The following is a 21559-nucleotide window of genomic DNA, read 5'->3' as shown; positions in this document are numbered from 1 at the left end:
TTACAAAAAATTAGGAAAATAAGACTGCTCAACTCACTTCAAATGTCACATTTAATTCTGTGTACAACATTATCTTCTACACATTAAAAACAAGTGCAAAAACAAAAAATCCTGATTTCGCGGGAGCTTTTCCAAAATGTTGTGATGAAAGTTGCTGTGTTTTTCAGGTGTTTGTTGATGAAATTGCGGGAGCAAATGAAAGTTGCGATAAAAAGTTCAGAATTTCCCTCTTTGTAATTATAAACGAGTTATTTGTTGAAAAATAAGTAATTCATAAACAAACATTTATTAAAGCCCAAAACCATTGTCCTCTTAATAACCTTACCAACATGCCAAACAAAAGATTAGCAGGACTACAACATTTAGCAAAATAGGCTTTACTTATCCACAACGAAGTGCACCACGGACGTGCGGTCAGGGAAGGCAGAAAAAAAATATGATAAAATAAATTAATATTTCTCTACTGATCTGTGCTATAAATGTAATATCTGCATGATTCCAATCATTTTGAGCATTTGATATAATCAAATCATTGAATTTGCGCATGTCCTGTTCAAACAGACAGGAGAAATTGAGACGGTGAGGCAGCGACGAGCTGTGCCTCATCTCAGATTGCGCAATCCCTCACAAACTGGGTTGAGCGCATGCGTAGAAACTATTTAGTCTTGCATAAAACCACTGAAAAAACACAGAGGGGAGGCAAACACTATCTCTGCCTCAATGAATTCCATCGAGAGCCCAACGGTCGGGTTTATGCTTGTTCTGCCGTTGCTTTTCTTCTACACTTATATTTGACCTTGACCGCGAAAATGGAAGATTCTATAGCTAAGCTTAAACACTTCTCAAAACTGGACTTTCAAACAAAACGTGAAGTGATCAATAATGGGAGACCAATGCCGGTATGGTTCTCACCCCTCATTCGCTAACATTACATTGATACAAACCGTGTACAACCGGTTGTGATGGTGAAGCCATTTTCATTTGAATTTGCTGTTGAATGCACGACAACAAAGCACCGCAACAAGCGCCACCTTGTGGATGTAATATGCAAATGTAATATTATCAGAGTAAACTCTGAGAAAAACAATGGAGAAAACACGAAAGTAAAACACATAATTATATAATTAAATATTGCAATACTTTGCGCTACTGTATCGATATAATTGCGTGCGCAAAATATCGCGATATTGAACAGAATCGATTTTTCCCCCCACCACTACAACATAGTGCACCTACAACTCTTTAAAGGCTTTTTTAGTTAGCACATTGGGCCAAACTTAGACTTAAAAAGTACATGGGAGAGCCACATTTAACCAGCTCCCTGGGAGAAAAAAACCCTTTGCCCTGCCATTGGAGCCAGAGAACCACCTTCCACTGTTACACAGTGCCAGACAACTCTCTCTCTGTCTTTGCAGGGGGCCGAAATATCACCTCCTGGCTCACACCGCACTCTCACTGGCACACGTGCAGGACAGCTTCCGCACGCATGACCTCACCATCGCTGCCAATGGTGAGTGTAAACCAGACTCCAAGGGTGTTCTGTTTGTCTGTTTGTCTCTCTCTTCTTAAAGGTACAGTAAAGATTGTTGATATGTGTGTCCAGTGTGTTGGATTAGAATCGTGGACTGCACCTTTAAGAGCATGTAATACCAGCTGGCTCAGGTTTGACCTGGCAAAGTTCTAGCGGATCTGTACCGGATCAGTGTCTCAGAGTCTCCCACCTCATGCAACATTGCAGGGCTAGACTTCCTGAAATGACAGACAGAGACAGACAGAGGAAGAGAGAGAGAGAGAGAGAGAGAGAGAGAGAGGGGAAGGAGAGCACATCACGGAGGGGGGTAAATGGAGTATTGATGGGTTGAATTATGAAATGGCTCGACTGTGAGTTCTCCTCAGCTGGCCTTCAGTCTGAGACAGCAGACCCTGAGGGGGTTTTAAGTCATGCTCGGTGCTGTAGGTGGGATCCTTGTAATTAGCTGCCACAACACAGACCAGTTCAGGAAGCTATGTAAACATAGATTACACAAGTGTACGTGACTCTTGATTTAGTGATCAACTGAATACTGTGTTTTGGAGTGAATGTGTTTTAAACGTTTTCCGTTCAGTTCAGTGAAGTAGTGTACTGTCTAGACAAGTCGTTGCAGTATGAACAGTTCATAAACTCCATGTCAATAATAATTTATAAAATCAATGTCTGTTTGTCGAACATCATCTGGGGCAGTAGTGTTGGGGACGCTGTTGAGCATGTTTCATTCCTGTTGTGTCCTCCCCCTCTCCGCAGAGGACTGCTCCTTCTGGGTGCCGCTGTATGGGAGTGTGTGCTGTCGCTTGGCTTCCCAGCCCAAATGTATGACCCAGCAGGTGATGAGCGGACGCCTGAAAGTCAAGGTGTGTGGTTCAGACTTCCTGTGGTGGATGTTCTCTGTATGTCCCAATGTTCTCTCTATTGCTATGAAACTCTGTTTTGCTGTGTCATCTCTCCTGTTGTCCTCTCCTCTCCTCTCCTCTTCTCTCCTCTCCTCTTCTCTCCTCTCCTCTCCTCTTCTCTCATCTCCCCTCATTCTCTGCCTCTCGCTTCCCTTCCCATGTCTACACCCTCTTTCTCACTCTCTGTCACGCTCTTCTACCTTTCCTTTGGCTCTTTTTATTTATTTATTTGATTATTATTTAGTTATTATGAACCTAATTTATCCTGTTTTACCACCCCACACACACCTACCAGCATGGGAACGACTCTCAAAGCTGCACGAATGTCTACGGTGTCCTCAAGGGGACACACCTCTTCTGTTACCACCAACAACAGGACATGGACACTAATGTGGATCCCGCAATAACAATCGGCATCAACAAAGTAAGTCGATGCACTCTCATACAAGCCAATGCATAATTTCCTGTGGCAGGACAGGCCAGTCATGCCCCAAAGCATTTGCCATCTATTGATTCCCCCCCCTGCTTGTCACTGAACAACATAATTAATCACTGCCTCAGAAACCAAAGACTCCCACCCGACTCTCTTTATCCAAGCTTTGAAGACTTACCCAACTAAAGCACATCTGTTTACTGTTTTCAGTTTCAGTTGTTTAAGTGTTTTGGTTATAATTCACTGACTGCACATTTAATTACGCCCAGTTTTTTTCTGTTTAACCAATAACCACATTAGCTTCTGAGATGTCAGCTGTGGGCTTGGGTGTGGCGTTTCTGAGTCTGTCTTCATGAGCAGAGTCGGGGGAGAGTCTCTGTTTTATTCAGATGCACACAACTTGGCAAAATAAAAAGCTTCCCTAAATGGTTTTTAGAATGAAACATTCATGGCTAACTCATCCTGGAGCTCATCCTGCAGAGGGGCTCGTTACATATTGAACATACGGCATGTGAAAAGCCAAGTGTTTATGGTGAGGAGAGGAAAAAGAACTGGCCTAAATTATGGAGTTGTTTTGGTCTCCTAAAGGATATGTGTTTGTGTTTGTGTGTATGTGTGTATGTGTGTGTGTGTGTGTGTATGTGTGTGTGTGTGTGTGTGTGTGTGTGTGTGTGCGTGTGCATGCATTAGGAAACGAGGATACGAGCGGCAGAGAGAGACCCCCACAGTAAGGCCCAGAGTATCTGCATCAGTAACCAGTATGGTGGGGAGGAGGTGACGCACACCCTCCTCACAGAGACCAGGGACGACACCCAGCACTGGATGGAAGCCTTCTGGCAGCACTTTTACGACATGAGTAAGAGTCAGAAGCATGCCCGCACACACACACACACACACACACACACACACACACACACACACACACACACACACAGACACACTTAACACAGGGCTTTACCTGAGATGGCTACTTTGCCTTTGCATGGGAGTCGGTCATCCAAGGGTCCTGATTCAGACGACCTGAGAGAAACACGCAGAAAACACACACACACACACACACACACACACACACACCCCACACACACACACACACACACACACACACACACACACCCCACACACACACACACACACACACACACACTCACACACACACACTCACACCCCACACACTCCCCCCCCCCCTCTCTGTCTCTCTCTGTCTCTGTCTCTGTCTCTCTCTGTCTCTGCCCCCCCCCCCCCACACACACACACACATTTACAGGAATACACACACACACACACACATACACACACACACACACACCAACACATGGTCTGCCTTTCTAACCTACAGTGCAAAAAACAAACTCCCACACACATACACTGGTATACACTCTCTCACACATAGATGAATTCATTATGCTAAGGGTATGGTCCCTGTCCAGAGATACTCACAGACTATCACAGTTTTACAGACAGAAATACACTGACACAGATAAACAGACAGTGACACTGTCAGTGTGTGCCAACTAGGCACTACCAGCACACTTGTCATCTGCTCACACACACACACACACACACACACACACACACACACACACACACACACACACACACACACACACACACACAGTACTGTTCATGGGAGACAGTGTACATGGAGTGGTGTTGTTATTGTGATTTTGGATCTTGACAGGCTACTAGACACTGTATCAGGTCTGGTCAGGTCAGGCCTATCAATCATGTCTGTTGAACTGGCGAGGTGTAATCACTGAATAATGGGGGTTGCATAAAAACGCACATAACACCACACTGTAATTCGACTGTACTGAGAACAGCAGTTATGCTACTGCTGTGCAGCACTCTCTGGTGACTAGAAATATAAATTATAGAACTATTCCATGTTTAGGAATGAGGAACCAGTAGTGATATAAAACCTCATTTTCTCAGCGCATTCTCAGCTGCGTTTTACCTTTTCTTTACCTCCGTTTTACCTTTACCTCCGTTTTACCTCCATATAATGGTAGAGGTAAAAAGAGTTCAAAAGAGAAGTGTATGTAGAATTTTTACTACATAGAGGATACCAGACAGATTATGAAGTGAACAGTGCATGTAAAAACAAACCTAAGCTGGAAAGCCATGGTGAGTGAAATTGATCATTCATGTCTGCCCCCTGCAGGCCAGTGGAAGCATTGCTGCGAGGATCTGATGAAAATCGACCTGCCGTCACCAAAGAAACTCGCTCCTCTCACTCCTAAGCAAGGCTCCCTCTATCACGAGATGGGTAAGCAAAAACACACACACTCACACACCTCCACACATCTGCTGACTATATTAAATACATATACTGACTAAATAGGTGTGATATCAGAAAAGCTATTTTCTTCATACAGGTGAACTTGGCATGACATGTGCTTATGTTTGACAGGTGTTTTATGGTGGTATTTTGACTTTAATAGACTATATCACACACAGAATCTTGTCCCTCCACTCCGGTGGTTGTTAGTGCAGGTAGAGGTTGTAATACCGCACTCTATACATATGACTGGTCTCTAGTGTAGTGTATCTTCATCTAACAATCAGACCATTGTTTCATTTGCCAGGTGAGATCACCATGTCTACAGGGCCTTAGAGACAGTAGTCATGATCTCATCCGCCTGGTTTAGAACAACTCAAAGTCATAGCATAGCAAAGAAGGGGTTATGAGCTGGTGTAAATGTCACATGTGTCACTATGGCGGTGGGGACAGGTGCTGCATTGTCAGGAGTGGTAGAAAGTGTTGACAAGCGCGCGGCACACTATTTAAACTGACATCTAGATTAGTGAACGACAGCCTTGTGCTGTATGTGACGCAAGGAACACACATATGAGAGAGATAAAGGGGTGTGTGTGTGTGTGTGCGTGCGTGTGTGTGTGTGTGTGTGTGTGTGTGTGTGCATGCCACTAATTGGGGTTTCTCAGTGTCGTATAATCCTACTGTGGATGAAGAACCTTTCTGACTCTGTTACTGAACTGCTATCTGCTGTGTGTGGGTTTGTCTGACTGTTTTTTCTCTTTCTTCTCTTCTCACCCTTTTTCCTGGCTGCCTTCCGTCTCACTGTGTCTCATTTTCATCTCATTTCCCACTCTCCTTTTTTCATTCATTTCACTCATTTCATTTTCATTTCATTTGTCCCTGTCCATCCAACTGATTTCTTTTCCCACTCACTTTTCTTCACGTTTTTGACCATTTTTTATATTAACTGATTAATCCCATATCACTTGACTACATCATCACAACATGGCCGCCTTTTTGTTTGGTATCACCCTCCGTCATAAACACACAAACGTGGACAAAACTCCATACACACACAAACACACACTCACAAATAATATCCATCACTCCACTCATAACACACAAACATGCTCACACACACACACACACACACACACACACACACACACACACACACACACACACACACACACACATACACACACACACACTCATGCCCCACTCCCCCACACCAGCTCCCTCTGTCCCTCCCCCGGTGTGTGAGGGGCTGCTGCTGCAGGATAACGCCGTTGCCGCCGAGATCCGTGCTCTCCTCTCCTCCTATTACAGTGACAGGTGACCAGACATGACCGTTCCTGCTTGCCAGTGGTCCTGTAGCTCCACTGCCCGAGCATTAGCAGTATTTAGCAGTATTGCTAAAGAGTATGAATTATCTTCAGTCTAAATTGCTTGTGCTTGTCAATTGAAATCCATATCCATCACCCAGCCCCCTGATCTAGTGCTTCAGGCCCTTCAAAGGCTCTGGGAAACCCTGTGTAGCTTGAGAAGTGACTAGCATGTGTTGATACCAAACAACCTGTCAGACATATCCCCCACAGTTGTTTTTGTATCTTCAACCCCTGAAAGTTGATGAATATTGCTGAATATTATCTGCTATTTCTTGTCACGTAGGTTTTAACATGGATATTTTTCCTGCCAACTGAACCTCACGGTCATGGATACTAAAGGTTAATTTAATGTCATGTGTCAGTCTGATAGCTGATTAGTCACTTTCTGTGCTTACACTGATTACTGTAGACAGATAGTGGGACAGAGTAATAGTTCATAGCTGTAGCATGGCTGTGCAGTGCAGTTTATGTGTTTCTGTGCTGAGTAGTGCAAAAAGCCTCCTTCTCCCGTGATACCCCTTAAATCACACCAAATCAGAGACGATTTCTGAAGCAGGAAACCGCTATAATGACCCCTCTCATCCACCTGTTGTCCTCGTAGTTATTGACACCTCGGATGACATCGGCACGGTGACGGACATCCTGACGCGGCAGATCCAGGAGTGGGAGCTGCGCACCCAGCTGAGGCGAGGCGCCGCCACTCCCCCCGCCTGGATGGCCCTGTTCGAGGAGGAGGGCTCCCCGCCCACCACCCCCCAGCCCATCCCCCGTCACCACCACCACCACCAGCAGCAGCTGCTACGCTCCCCGGCCTCCCCGCTCCTCAGCCCCGGTCGCCAGCCCGGCCGCTGCGGCCGCCTGCTCTCCTCCCAAGTGAGCCTGACGTCAGACAGCGACAGCCCGTGCAGCACCAGCCCCTGCTCGCGCCACTACGGCTGGGCCGCCGACCCCTCCTTCATCTCCCCGTCGCTGTCGTCCTCCTCCTCCTCCTCCTCCAAGACTCGCTTCCGCCCCCGAACCCTCTCGCTGGACGCCAAGCTCAGCAGCTTACGTGGGCGAGGGGGTGTGGGAGGAGGAGGAGGAGGCAGCGGAGGCGGCAGGGTCATCCAGTGCTCCTCACCGCCCCCGACCATGACCTCCTCCTCCACGGCCACCTCGTCCTCCTCCGTGGCCCCCCACCGGTCCCCCGCCCTGGCTACCTTGTCCAGCTCCTCCAGCACCAGCTCCACCTCCAGCAACTCCAGCGAGGGCAGCAGCTTGGGTGGACCGGAGGGTGACACGCCCTTCGCCCGGCCCACCGGAGCCAGGCGCAGCCTCAGGAACTTGCGCTCAAAACTGGACCCCCGCAACTGGATGCAGAGCCAAGTTTAACCCACACCCATCCTCACCTCACTCACTCACACACACATAGCGTTACATTTGGAAGAATTAAAAAAAGAGCAACTGTTGAGAAGAGGAATAATTTCAACATTTGTCTTTTGTTTTCCTGGGAAAGAACTGGAATGAATAAGGGGCGAAGCATGGGAGCCGGCCAAACACAAACATGCCACAACTCAACATACAGTAGATATGGGAGATTACCTTCTTGTCATCGCTTGGGAAATTAACTGTTACACATTGTTTACTTAAATGTAATACCTACAGGTCAAACATGATGATACTTGGGATTCTGTGTGCCCTTCAGTGTCAAACTGGAAAAAAGCAGCATCCACATCGTCCCTCATGAGCCAGTAAGTGAAACTGGTGCCGTTTCCAGGTAACTGACCCTGTCCTGAGAATGTAAAGTTTGGGTTGGTGGATAACTCACCCCTTCCTGTGAGCTCAGCATTGTGGGTACTACAGAGACTGCCGAAGGTTGCAGAACTTACGCTTCACGGAAGGCTCAGTGGAAATGACACTCACTGTGCACCTGTTATGAATTTACCACATACTAATACTGTGATAATACTCAACTTTTACCTAAAATGCAAGCATATTCGAGCTGTATCATTGGTTGCTGTTAATCCAAGACTATAACAAAACGGTTATCGATAGCATATAATGACAACCTTCAGTGTTTCTCTTACACGTTGTCATCTCAACAAAATGTTACACTTGTTAGATTTGTCCCAGTGTAGAGATCTGTGAGTAGATGCCGTACCTGATAAATGCATGCCTGTGCTGTCAAGAAGAGACAGAGCACGAGCACCCTAACCCAAACCTTATGGTTGGTCACCTAAATAAGTGTGGTTGCTTCAGTTCTACTACTTGCTACTGTGATAACCTCAGGACTACATCATTTTATAAAGTCCCCCCAGAGTGTCAGAGTATTTCCCATATTTTTAAGTACCTCATATTAATGTACATGCAGTTCATGTACACAGTACCCCCATAGTTACCAACACAAACGTTTGAACTCCACTGTACATATGTATTGCAGCATACTGAGGTTTATATAAAACTTTGGTGCAATAGAGTTATTGCTTCATTTCATATTCAAATGGGATTATTATTACTTTTTTCCTCCCTTTTTGTTCAGAAAAGTATATAACAAATGATGATTATGAAAAAGAAATCCAGCTGTAGTGTTGGGTTGTCCTTGATCAGATGTGACAACTGATGACACTCCTTCACACTAAACCAAATCAGATTTTTCATCAGTCACAGATGTTAGCTGGACATTCTGTTGTATAAAAACCTACAATGTTTTACGAAGTTTAATGCCCATCATAATTGCAGTAGCAGTTTACCAGTTTTAAATAATAAAAAAAGATAAATTCAGTAGTGTCCTTGTCTACAGCAAGGCAAATAACTACAACGGATAGAAGTATGCAATTGAGGAAGTTAATATAAAAATGAAACATGAATTTTATTTTGCCCTCAATATTGTGAGCAATGTTATCCCAGTAGATATAAAGTCATAAAGATGAAAAAATGTAATTATGAAATTGGCAGGTATCCATGGAACCTAATCAAGCAGAGTATCCTATTGTCCCATAACTCTCTTTTACAGTGACTATAAACTATGGCGCTGTGGTGATGCAGATGGCGAGCATGTTACATTGTTACAGGAGGCTGTTTCCCCTGAGGCCAGCATGGCCCAATGGCTCAGTTCATGTGGACTCTCTACTCTCTGCACCATACAGTCATATCAGCCTTTGTTATTGTAAAGTTTTGTAATCTAACATTGTATTTGTTCTTTTTGTGTTCAATTGTATTTTACATGATTGTTGATGTCTTTTGTTATAAATACTATATTGATATATTATTTGATCAGTTACAGGCATAACTGTTTTGTGAGAGATAACACTGAATGTTAACACCTTTGTTAGGTTACTGGTCAGCAGGCTGTCTGCATGCACGTTTCTTTTTGAAGAGATCAAACTTTAAGAGAAAGAAGCTAACTCCGTACATAGCCCTAACAATAAATTATTCGTGACGTAAACAACTACACAATTGTCTCCTACTCTTTCTTCCAGACATTCTGGATGCCATTGGGGATTAGTGAGTTTTAGAATTTTTTTTTTTTTTAAAGCTAAAAATGTCTCAAATGCTAATAATGTACCTGCTTTTCTTAATAATTGTGAATCCAACACCTCTGCAATAATTTATATTAAAAAGTGTTCCTATTTACAATCAGCTCTATGAATGAAGTATTTTATGGTAATCACAGTGACTAACAGTGCAATAAATAAATAAATAAATTGTGAAGGCAAACAGACTCAACACAGTGCAGTGCTGCAGATTGTATTATACTGTATTTACAAGAGAGAAAACTGTAACACAATGGTTGAATGGGCACACAAAGACACACTTGGAAGTACAAACATGACAGAAATAGGGCGAGTTTTACCTCTAAACATTTTGCTTATAAAATATAGCTTTTTACATGTGTGTAAATTAAGTGATCAACAATTGGTGGAGTGTTACGTGACTAGTGTCCAGTGAATTACAGAAAGAATAAGTACACAAATGCAGTTATGACCCAGAAGAGCCGCTATTCCCCAGCACTACACCAGACTCTGTTTCAAGAAGTACGTTCTTCGATATGTGGGGGGAAAGTATAGATTTTGAATTGATTCATCTTTCTGATTGGTATAAGGTCCCTGCTAATGTAGTCATTTGAAACCCATGGTTATTGATGGGATTTCATAGATATTCAGAGTAAATCTAAGACTAAATATAGATACAATAGACACTTATATTTTTTGTTTGTTTTCGTTTTTTAAGCAGTGCCTGTATAGATACTGAAGGATATTCACACTGAAAATGTAACATCTGACTAAATACATGAAACACGAATTAAACCGACAGACTTCACTCTCAAATTAAAGAGGAAAATACAACATTTGTGCAAAAGTTAAAAAGGATAAAACTAAAACAGAATTAAAACCCAAAATGCATACATGGTGGATTACTTGAGAAGAAGAAGAATCATAAGTTGTGAGGATAGAAGTTTAAGACATCTCTCCATTCCCCACAACATTCAAATCTATTGCTGCTCTGCGATGGACAACCATGTCCTCATTATGAGAACCTACATGTTGGTTGAAGAAGGGGAAACAATTCTATTTGAAGCTGGCCCAGCTCGATCCTGATAAGTTGTCCAACCGGAGCTTTTAAAACCAGTCAGATTTCAAAAGGTTCTGATGGAAAGGTTGTCTGCTTTTGGCTGGTGGAATAAAGGGAGGTAATCCCTCCATCCCTGAGGGTGTGTGTGTGTGTGTGTGTGTGTGTGTGTGTGTGTGTGTGTCTGTGTGTGTGTGTGAGTGTGTGTGTGTGTGTGTCTGTGTGTGTGTGTGTGTGTGTGTGTGTGTGTGTGTGTGTGTGTGTGTGTGTGTGTGTGTGTGTGTGTGTTGTTTTAAATGGTTTCTACGTAGTTGGCAGGGAAGAGCCCCTGGCGGCCATCTTTGCTGAAGCCCCTCCACCAGCCTTTGTCCACGGTCTCCACATCGCTGATGATGTCTCCCGGTGCGAAAGAAAGCTCCGATTCATCCTCTGTGTGTGTGAAAACGAAAAAGAGTGAAGAAGAGTGTGTCTGTGTGTCTTTATGAGGGTTTGTATTAGATCTCAATTAGAAATCAATACATTGCATTGTAGTATTGCAATATTTTTCGGTACAATATTATATCGATATAGTTGTGCCAAGTATTGTGATATTTATTTATTTAATATTAAGATTTTCATTTTATTTTGGAACATATGTCCACAAGATGGCGAAAGACTTTGTTCTACTTGGAAAGTAATAGACTAGAATGGATTTATCATGCCAAAATGGCTGCAGAGACTCCCAGTATACAAAATGTAATATATAGGAGAAATGAATCGCAATGTATCACAGAATCAAATCGTAATATTTGCTGTACCATAAAATTTAAAGAATTAAAGAAAAACATTGCAATAATATCATATCGTGGCCCAAATATCGTGATTATATCGTATCGTTGCCTCTGTGGCAATTCCTGCCCTTAGTTTGTATATGTGATGGGGGAGTGGGAGGGGGAGATACTGACCTGCCTCATAGTCATAGAGAGCTCGTACACACAGCTGACTTTCTGGTGATCCCTGTAAACAAAAAAAAAAAAGAATATGGAATCAGAAATAAATTATGAAATATTGATCATATTGTACATTGTACAATATAATTAGACATATTACAGCATATTGAATATACAGAATAATGTACATTTTACTTTTTTTAATTAATTTTCATAAAATATAGAGTTTATTTGGTGTTAACTGAACTATACACAGTAGGGTTTACCTTGGAACTACACATGTCTATAAATCAGTTCAGCAAACATATACCATCATTTGTCATGGAAATTACAGAGGCACAACAACTTTCTGTGATTGACTGTATGTATGTTTGTGTGTGTGTGTCTGGGGGTGCGCGCACGTGAGTGCACTCATCGGTTCAGTACCTCATCTCCATTTTCTGATATCTCCTTCCCCTGTTCCTCCAGAATCCCACCATGCATAATTGTTGCATCTGGGTCCATCCCTGTCATATGCATGTACTCTTTTTCTGGATAAGCATAAGAAGAAAATGCTGGTCAATTAATCTTATATGCATTCTGTGTGAATATACATTCAAGCGTTCTGTGTCAAGTTTTATGGGCTACGCACCATTTACAAATCAGCTCAGCGTTACAGAAATGCATATTTCAGAAATGTGCTGAGACTTCAACATTATGTAAAGACAGACACGTGCTCTGCACAGCCGAGAGATTCTATGATACCTGTTCCATTCAGCAGAGTCCTGCTCTGCTCCACCAGCAAGTTATCACACTGCTCCAGGGCCTCTTCGCCTGGATACACACACACACACACACATGTACAAACACACATGCACACACACACACACACACACACACACACACACACACACACACACACACACACACACACACACACACACACACACACACACACACACATACACACACACACACACACACACACACAAACCACAGTCAGCCATGAGAAAGGAGACTGTTCCAACCTGTTTGTGGTGAGATTGTACAAGTTTGTTTCTCAACATCATACTGGTGATTTAATTTAGCACACAATGAATACATTTCATACTTTTCGTCTTATCTCATTTTGACTTCCACTGGAGTGCACACACACACACATAAACAGCACACACATAACCTCTCGATGCAAATGAGATCACTATCAAATGATAAGGCCAGTACTCAATTAAGCCACGTGCTTGCTGTCATGAGTATTCCACAGCAACTACACAACACAGTGGCAAGTACAACATCCTGAATATTGTGCAGAAGTGCAGACTACAGATTATCAGATAACAAACAAGGGTAGCAGGGCCGCGGTAAGCTGCCTACCTGTGTCCACATTCTCCTCACTCTCTTCCTCCTCCTCGCCGGGCTCCACAAACACCTCCTGCTCCTCCACCTTTGTCTTCTCTTCTTCCTCATCCTCCTCAGTCGGTACCTCTGGTTCTCCTCGGTGCTGTTGCTCCTCGGTCAGACTCTCTTTTATTTCTATCGGTTCTGGTTCCGGTTCTAGTTCTAGTTCAGCAGACACTGTGGGGGCCTTGAGGATGGGAAGGGACTCCTCCTCACCCGTCTGCGCTCCCTCCTGTTCTCTCTGTGCCTCTTCCTCCTCCTCCTCCTCCTCCTCCTCCTCTTCCTCCACCACTAGAACCGCCCGGACACAGAGGCCTTCCTCAGGCCCGAGGCTGCTCGGGTAATGTGTGGCAGAGCTCAAGTCTGGACAGAGATGAAGATTTCAAAAAAGATAAAAGGGATAGGCTTAGGCATGTGTATCACTCTTTACTCATGGGAATCGTAATTGGAGATCCATTATTTTGATCTGTAGGGCTCTTCAGTATAAACTCACCCTCTGAGTGTTCTGGGCTCTCAGGCAGTGGCTCAGCAGTGGCGCCACCTGGTGGAGAACCAGGAGGAGAGCTGTATGGCTGGACCAGGCTGGCCTGCAGACCTGGTGAGGAAGGGGAGGGGGAGGAGGGGGAGGAGAAGGAGGAGGTTGCCTGGGTCTGGGCTGGGACTGGTGACAGAGCGGGTGGCGGCAGGGGTCTGGAGGGAGGCATGCTGGGTAAAAGAGCCACTGGGGGGGTAGAGCGCGCAGGCGACGCAGGCGGAGAGTGCAAGGGAGCGTGGGATGGCTGTGAGAAGCCGGAGTAGGGCGGAGGGGAGGTGGGGGTGAAGGGAGAGGGGGAGGTGTTTCTGGGGCTCAGAGGGGATGTGGGGCCCCCGTCAGACTTGTGGAAGATAAAGGCCGTGTCTGTGAGGCTGCGTCTGTAGCGCCGGAACGGGGGCTTCCCTGCACAGAGACGAGGAGAAAATATGTCTTAGCAATGTCAGTAATGTAGTTGGTATGGCCTTGAAAACTACGCTCATGGCTTCTCTAACATTTATAATAGAGTACTAGTATGCTAGTAATTGTGAAATTGTGCATTTATTCTGAAATAATGCAATCACTGACTATGCAGACGGCAGCTTAAGACTGATGTGGCCAAGATACAGTATTTATTCATAATGAAAAAATAAATAAATCGAAGATGATTCCACAAAAGCATCTTACAATGCTGCTCTCTGTTACAGAAAAATATAACACTATCCTCGAAGCAGCTCTCCCTAACAATCTGAGTAACTAAATGTATCTGATCGTCCTTCAATCCATAGCAGAGCTGCTGCAGTGCAGTACCTGTGTGTGGGGACAGGGGGCTGGCAGGGGACTGAGAGGAGGAGGACAGCTGTCTGAAGAACTCTCTGGGGTTGGTGGACCGCTGAGACACCAGTGCTGCTGCCTCCTAGTGGACAGAAAGAGAAACACTGTTTTCATGTTCATGTCAATATGAACATACTGTATCACACAATCATTTTAATGTTGATTGGAATGTTGTGTGTGTGTGTGTGTGTGTGTGTGTGTGTGTGTGTGTGTGTGTGTGTGTGTGTGTGTGTGTGTGTGTGTGTGTGTGTGTGCGTGTGAGTGTGTCTACATTGAAAAAGTAAGACATGAGAAAGAGGATGGCTTACCGCTGCTTTCTCTATGGACTCACTGCGTCTGAATCGTTCTCTGAGCTCTTCTTCATGCTCTCTCTGTTGCTTGTTCTGTTGTAAGTACATTCATACACACACACACACACACACACACACACACACACACACACACACACACACGCACACCTGTTAAATTCTACAATGAATTCTATAATATCAATAATTTTAAGCAATATTCACACAGCCATAACACACAGACAAGTAATTCATATTAGTCTCTCCAGATACAGCTGTTAATGGGATTGAATCAGTCCCATGTTTCTATGCGGTAACTCACCCATGTAACTTTCTCCTTCTTTCTCTTCTCCTCATCAATCAAGGCCTGCTGCCTCCTGCAGGACGTTATTTATTAAGCCATATTTATTACAAACGGAAGTGAAAAACATATACTGATAAACATGATGATATGAAAAAAAACGAAATATATGGGAAGGCAATCATAATGGCACTGCAATAGCACTGCCACTCATTGCACGTTACAATACGTCAGTGTCAAAGTATGTGAGCATGGTAAAATGAGGTCAAACTTTTATGAGAGGGAAGGCTGTGGTTCATAAACCATCCATCCAAAGTGCAGTAAAATACACACACACAATAACCTCTGAACAAATATGTCTGGCTGTTTGTAAAAGTGTGACCTCCGACCTTTGTTCCTCAATCATCTGCAGCTTCTCGTTCATCTTCCTGTCCCTCTCTTCTGCCTCCTTCCTCTCCTTCTGTATCCTCTCTCTCTCCCGGCGTCTCCTCTCTTCGCCTGCTCTCTTTCGATCATCTTCTTTTCTCTCTTCCTCCTCGCGCTGCGGAAGGATGTAGGCCAGGGGAATCCAAATAATTATAAAATAGAATAAAAAGGCTATTTTATTGATGAAACAAAGCAAATTTAGAACACAGTTAAATACGTTTATATTTATATTTATATTGCATGCAAACGTGTCAACAGTATGTCAGTCAACAGGTGCGGTATTTGAAAGGTCTGTAGGTGGCCCTCTGTGAGTCACACCTCTGCATGTGCCCAGAAAGAGTCCCTGTTGATTCTTCTCATCTCCATGGCAGCGTTAGTTTTCCTGTAGTTTGTGCCCTGAGCGGAAAGAAAGATTGATAGGACTAAATGCCACAAGCATCATCATTATAAGCAGGATTAGGCACATGAAAATGAATAGCTGTAACATTGTTTTGCGTTTATGTGAAGTGAAGATTTATAGTGATGTTGTTCACTGAAAGATTGTTGTTGTTTTCAGAAACTTTACATGCATACAAACACCATGTCTGTGTCCCTGTAGGCACTGTTTGTGTGTGTGTGTGTGTGTGTGTGTGTGTGTGTGTGTGTGTGTGTGTGTGTGTGTGTGTGTGTGTGTGTGTGTGTGTGTGTGTGTGTGTGTGTGTGTGTGTATATTCCTGTAAATGTGTGTGTGTGTGTGGGGGGGGGGGGGGGGGGGGCAGAGACAGAGAGAGACAGAGACAGAGACAGAGAGAGACAGAGAGAGACAGTGTGATAGAGGCAGTATCACTAGTCAGCACTCACCACCATCTCCTCCTTGTCCACTGGCACGGAGCTCCTCCTCTGGGGCTGTGCAGGTGGCCGCACCTTGGCAACGGCAGCACCCAATTTCTCCTCTGTCACGTCCTCAGCGTTTGATGCCGTGACAAACGTGTGAGCCTCCTGTTGAGGGGCAGAGCAGAAAAGCACACTTCAGACCTGTGTTCCGTCAATCTGGCTCTCCAATTCAATTTCATCCGTCATTATTTCAGGCTAATGGTTGATGAATTCATCATTGCACATATTAACAGGCTACATCTTTACTGTCAAGTTAAATCTGATAAACCTGAAGAGCCTAGGACTATACCTTGGGGAACTCTGTTTTAGTGACTGGTCACAGAGTGTCCTAGGAGCTGACAGTGTCTCCAGAGCTGTCTTATGTGTTGATTGACTGTCTTATCTTTCCAAAAGCACTCATATTCTGCACAGGTACATCAGGTACATCAGGTACTGGAGACATGACTTACGAGGTAGCTGTCCAATACCTGTCTAATAGTCAGTCTTGGACAGTCGGAATGACAGGAACTGCAGTATGTTCCACACAAGCTTGTCATATGTCATCCTATGAGAGGACTGCAGAATGCAGACTGAGACAGGCCAGAACCAGTCTTTTAAATAAAGGAGAGCAGAGGCAAGGGGTCAGAGAGAGCAGGAAAAAAATGTTCAAGTTTGTTTACTCTGAGGAGCAACACAGATGAGACACAAAGGAGGGGGGTCTCTGAGGAGATAATTAAGAAGAGAGGACAAGAAATGTGTCTGTGGGCCTCGTGTGAGTTGACAGTTAACAATTTTAGAGTTCATTCTGCCTTTCTCTTTTTCGTTCTTTTTCTCTCTCTTCCTTTGCTACCCCTCCCGCACACCGTACAATGATCCCTTCATAAAATTACAGGTTTAGAATACGCTCTCTATCTAGCTGTGGACCTCCCTTTCAGAGTAAAGTAGGTTGTCAAGGCTCACAAACACACCCGACAATCCAGCACGTCTGAATGTAGCTAGTCTATCACTGTCAACCTTTACAGCAGGAAAACTGATCCAAGTCGAGGAGGTGAGCTCAGCTCTGAGTGGTGAGGTATGCCCCTGAAGGTATCACTGCTCCTCCAGCAGCAGGCTGCTCCTGATGGGCGGCTTGACACATCGTGTTTATCTTACACATCACCCTGAGAACAAACACACCGCCTCTGCTAGCTGAAACTCGCTGAGGGAACAAAGCGGGGCAGAGTGGTTCAGAGTGAAACACAGAACGACCGAGGGGGATTTGGATCCAAACTCCACTGAAGGCTGGTCCTACTGATTTTAATCCTCTGATATCGATACCAATCTGCGGAAGCCAAAGAGGCTCAGTGGATGCCAGAATGGTATGGACTTGAATCAGTCAAGTAGGTCCCTACCTTAAATACCAGCACTCCCCTACCCAGAAGATGAGCACTAAGACGAGGCTGAGCCTGTGTTAAACACCCTCTAACTGTGAGCGTTAGCATCAGGGCTAGCATGCTGTTGCTTGGCTGAGGGAGTTTCTTAATGTATTTATAGTTAATGCTTCTAGGAAGATTTGTTACGGCAAAAGGAAAGGTGTGTTTGTGTACATTCCTTGCTCTGCCAATAAATTGCACAGGTTGCTTAATCGACAGTAAACTAAGTTCACAACATGTTCTTGAACTCTTAGGGTTTTAAAGGACACAGTGTGCCTGAGGGAGACAAGTGTTCTGCCCAAGATCTGAAGCTTAATGGCTTTGCACACTTCCATCTGTTTTTTTTTTTACTGGGTCAGACTGCATCAAAGTCTGTATCAAATATGACATTATCAACATATTTTTGTAATTCGGGGGGTGCATTACGGCTTTGAGATGAAACTGAGCATAGTGTAACTGTGTTGTTATTATTGTTGATTTGGAGACCCTCAACCAGACAGGGTCAGACCGACTGAACGGTCATATCAACGCAATGCTCTGCCAGCCCTCAAGGTGGCACTGTCCTGTGCTCCTTGTGCTTCTTCTTCACTGCCTCAGCATATACTGCTTTTTGTCATAAACCAGAGTATCAAATATATCAAATGATTGGTAAACTACAACAACATGCTGTTTGGTATCTTACATATACACAAAAATTAACCCATTCTGCATGTGTTTGAAAGATTATTTAAGAATATTTATACAATTTAGAAAATCCCAGCAAGAGTGACTGGTATATGGCATATTTCTCCCATTTCTCCCTCAATTCCTCCCTTCTCTTCTCAAATTAGGTCTTTATTTCTTATCAGTACAGTACTGTTAATCTTAGCTCTCCTGTGCCTAATCAGGGACCCCATAATAAATACACACCACACATCATACAGTGTGTGAGAATAAAAATGTCATTTTGCCAGCTAGACCCTTCTGCACAGGAGAATATCAACACAGCCAAACGCCGGGTTTTGTATTTTGTAAATTAGTAAATACTGAATATGAAAGATACCTGTTTACTCTGGTAAAGGCACAGTCCCTAAGTATGCTGCTGGCAGGACTTTCTCCTGCTAAATTACTAAACAGAAATGTCCTGCTCACGTGTCCTTCCTCACACCTCTCCCACTTCCTCTATATGATAGCGTTTTAGTTTTTCCTGGCGGTGTCTTTGTTATTGCACATGCCCAAAGAAAAATGTTAGTTCTCAAAGATGGATCTTTGATAGCTATCAACGTGATCTCATTAGAGAAACTTGTGAGATAATAAAGACGTCTCTTTTTACATCTTCTTTTCTTACGGGTGTACAAACTTCCACCCACTCCCTCTCTGCACAATAACCTCTTAATTAGGCCAGGCTTGTTCACTTGTCTCGCGTGCGTCCCTCTAGGTGTAACCATGATGGCAGGATGAAACTGGAGGTCTGTAGCACATCAGGACATGAACCAGCCTGGACAAGTGCAATACGTGGATGTCAGACTGATGTTTATCTATGTTCCTCTCTCTTTCTTCCTTTTTTCACTTGTGGCCTTATATGCTGTCGCTCTCTCTCACACACACTTCCATTGCCTTATGAGCTCTATTTTTCTCTCTATCACTGTTTCCTATGACTGTTGATTTAGACTTTCTTTCAGAGTCACCCTCTGGCCGAGAACACCACTGGAACAAAAGGCTGCTGATATGAATCTGACCCCCTAGTTCTCACAAAGGCATCTCTATTAAAAAAAACTTTGCCTGATTGCAGAAGTTCAACACCCAAAGGCAAGCCCAAACACTTGCCAGGAACAATGGTAGTAAAGTTAACTGCATCCATCACCCCAAAAATACATAGCATCTGTCAGCAGATGAGAGAGAGAGAGAGAAGAAGGAGAAGAAGGAGAAGAAGAAGAAGAAGAAGAAGAAGAAGAAGAAGAAGAAGAAGAGGTGTTTTAGAGATGGCACAAGCAATAACATCATCAAGGTTCGTGTGATGGTGGCTCTTTAGACATAATATATCATCTCATATCACTGCACTGGAGCTAATGACATTACCTTGTGGATGATGATTTTACTTTAATACTGAATACTAAAATGCCTTGACTATATATCCCATGATCCACATGTCATGTCCCTCTTTTGAAATGCAATGCTGATAATGAATGTATCAGTAGGGAACAAGAGGAGCAAAAAGTAGAAATCTGTGACTGTGAAAACTGGCCAAAAATAGATGCAAAGAATCAGCCAGCAGACCCAAAACATGAGGTAACACTTTCACTTTCTGAACCTGAATAATTCACTTCTGGTGTCAGCGAGGATACTCTTTATTCCTGACCCTCCACAGACACTCCACACCTCCAGATAAGCTCACATCCTGGGCTCTGGCTGTCACAGTGTCTGGACATTTTCACTGTGCCATTTTATGTCCTTCCTTCCGCCCGCTTCTAGATCTCTACAATCCCGCCCCTGAACAAATTTGGTCTGGTTTTGGGACGGTTTGTTTACGGAGTTGGGGTTGGGGTTGGGGTTTAGGGGTAGAGGGGGAGGGGGAGGGGGAGTTCTCATTGGGGAAGGATCAGGGGGTCTTTCCTCTCCCACACCTCCGGGGCCCATGTTCCCACACTGGTCTCTCTCACCGCCCCCTTAAGGCCAATACTCACGCCCACTGCACACACACTCACACTCTCACAGGCCTGTCAACAACGCTTCCGACCGACAAGGTGATGGGAGCCACACTCTAACACACACACACACACACACACACACACACACACACACACACACACTCACTCACACTAACACACACACACTCACACACACGCCACATGTTCACATAAATTGGATGTGTTGCTTACACTCATGTGTGCAAACACACACACACAAGCATATGCACTGTTGGATTTTGATGATTTACAAATTTTGCGTTTTGTTTCTAAACTGAGCTAAACTGTACTGAAAAAAAACATGACTGCTTCTCTAAATTGAAGACTTGACTTGGTAGAATCTTAAAGACATTTATTGAATACAGATAGAATAAGGCTACATATAGAATAACTATATGTATATAATATAGTACATAGTATATAATAAGTATAAGGGACAGATGTTGATAAAGAGTCTCTGTGTCTTCTAAGATGTCTTCTCTCCCCATCGTCTCTGCGATGTCTCTGCGATGTCTCTGCGATGTCTCTGCGATGTCTCTGGGCCGCAGTTCTACCACTAAAGAGGCGTAAATCATACACCCAACAGCTTCACACCGTAGCTACAGATTCTGAAGCAACCCATATTAGGTAGTAGTGTACAACAAGCTGCACAACAAGATATGATGTTCTTACACTGCAGGCGACATATTAGGTGCAAAGACTCTGGACCTGACCGGACCCTTTCTTAGCCAGACCTACAGGCGACTATTGACTCTCGTGACCTCCATGTATCTCTAGGCCGCTTTGACACACATGGCCATGTACAGAGAACTTTTGGTGATTGTAAATCAGGTGACAGTGGTAATCTACTATGAAAGCACCCTTACATTGAGTTAATCACACTGTGAGAAGGTATTCATTTTTTCACTCAA

At 44.0% G+C, this 21559-nt stretch overlaps 2 protein-coding genes across 6 annotated transcripts in view; one reads left to right on the top strand and one right to left on the bottom strand.

Moving 5' to 3' along the window:
- The window catches only part of rtkna (rhotekin a), a 53344-nt gene extending 43143 nt beyond the window's left edge, over positions 1–10201 (top strand). For 3 of the 5 annotated variants that reach the window (XM_031570465.2, XM_031570466.2, XM_012830579.3), the window contains exons 7-12: positions 1416–1510; positions 2282–2388; positions 2723–2851; positions 3551–3716; positions 5022–5126; positions 7107–10201. In XM_031570465.2, coding sequence (XP_031426325.1) covers positions 1416–1510; positions 2282–2388; positions 2723–2851; positions 3551–3716; positions 5022–5126; positions 7107–7876 — 1372 coding nt within the window. In that variant the 3' untranslated portion in view covers positions 7877–10201. Of the gene's footprint in view, positions 1–1415; positions 1511–2281; positions 2389–2722; positions 2852–3550; positions 3717–5021; positions 5127–6352; positions 6453–6788; positions 7084–7106 lie in introns of those variants that run through there. The other 2 variants (XM_031570467.2, XM_031570470.2) reach the window with 2 other exon arrangements.
- Positions 10202–11273: 1072 nt separating this feature from the next.
- The window catches only part of si:dkey-40c11.2 (drebrin-like protein B), a 29171-nt gene continuing 18885 nt past the window's right edge, over positions 11274–21559 (bottom strand). Inside the window, exons 5-16 of the mRNA XM_031570471.2 lie at positions 16559–16696; positions 16037–16114; positions 15682–15833; positions 15314–15368; positions 15013–15087; positions 14681–14786; positions 13853–14296; positions 13336–13722; positions 12727–12795; positions 12409–12512; positions 11998–12049; positions 11274–11482 (exon numbers count right to left, since the gene is read on the bottom strand). Of these exons, the coding sequence (XP_031426331.1) occupies positions 11346–11482; positions 11998–12049; positions 12409–12512; positions 12727–12795; positions 13336–13722; positions 13853–14296; positions 14681–14786; positions 15013–15087; positions 15314–15368; positions 15682–15833; positions 16037–16114; positions 16559–16696 (1797 nt within the window). The 3' untranslated portion in view covers positions 11274–11345. The remainder of the gene's footprint in view (positions 11483–11997; positions 12050–12408; positions 12513–12726; positions 12796–13335; positions 13723–13852; positions 14297–14680; positions 14787–15012; positions 15088–15313; positions 15369–15681; positions 15834–16036; positions 16115–16558; positions 16697–21559) is intronic.

Source organism: Clupea harengus, chromosome 7, assembly GCF_900700415.2.
Source record: "Clupea harengus chromosome 7, Ch_v2.0.2, whole genome shotgun sequence".
Taxonomy (NCBI): Eukaryota; Metazoa; Chordata; class Actinopteri; order Clupeiformes; family Clupeidae; genus Clupea; species Clupea harengus.
The sequence above is the reverse complement of the archived record's forward strand: the minus strand, read 5'-3'. Positions and strand labels throughout refer to the sequence as shown.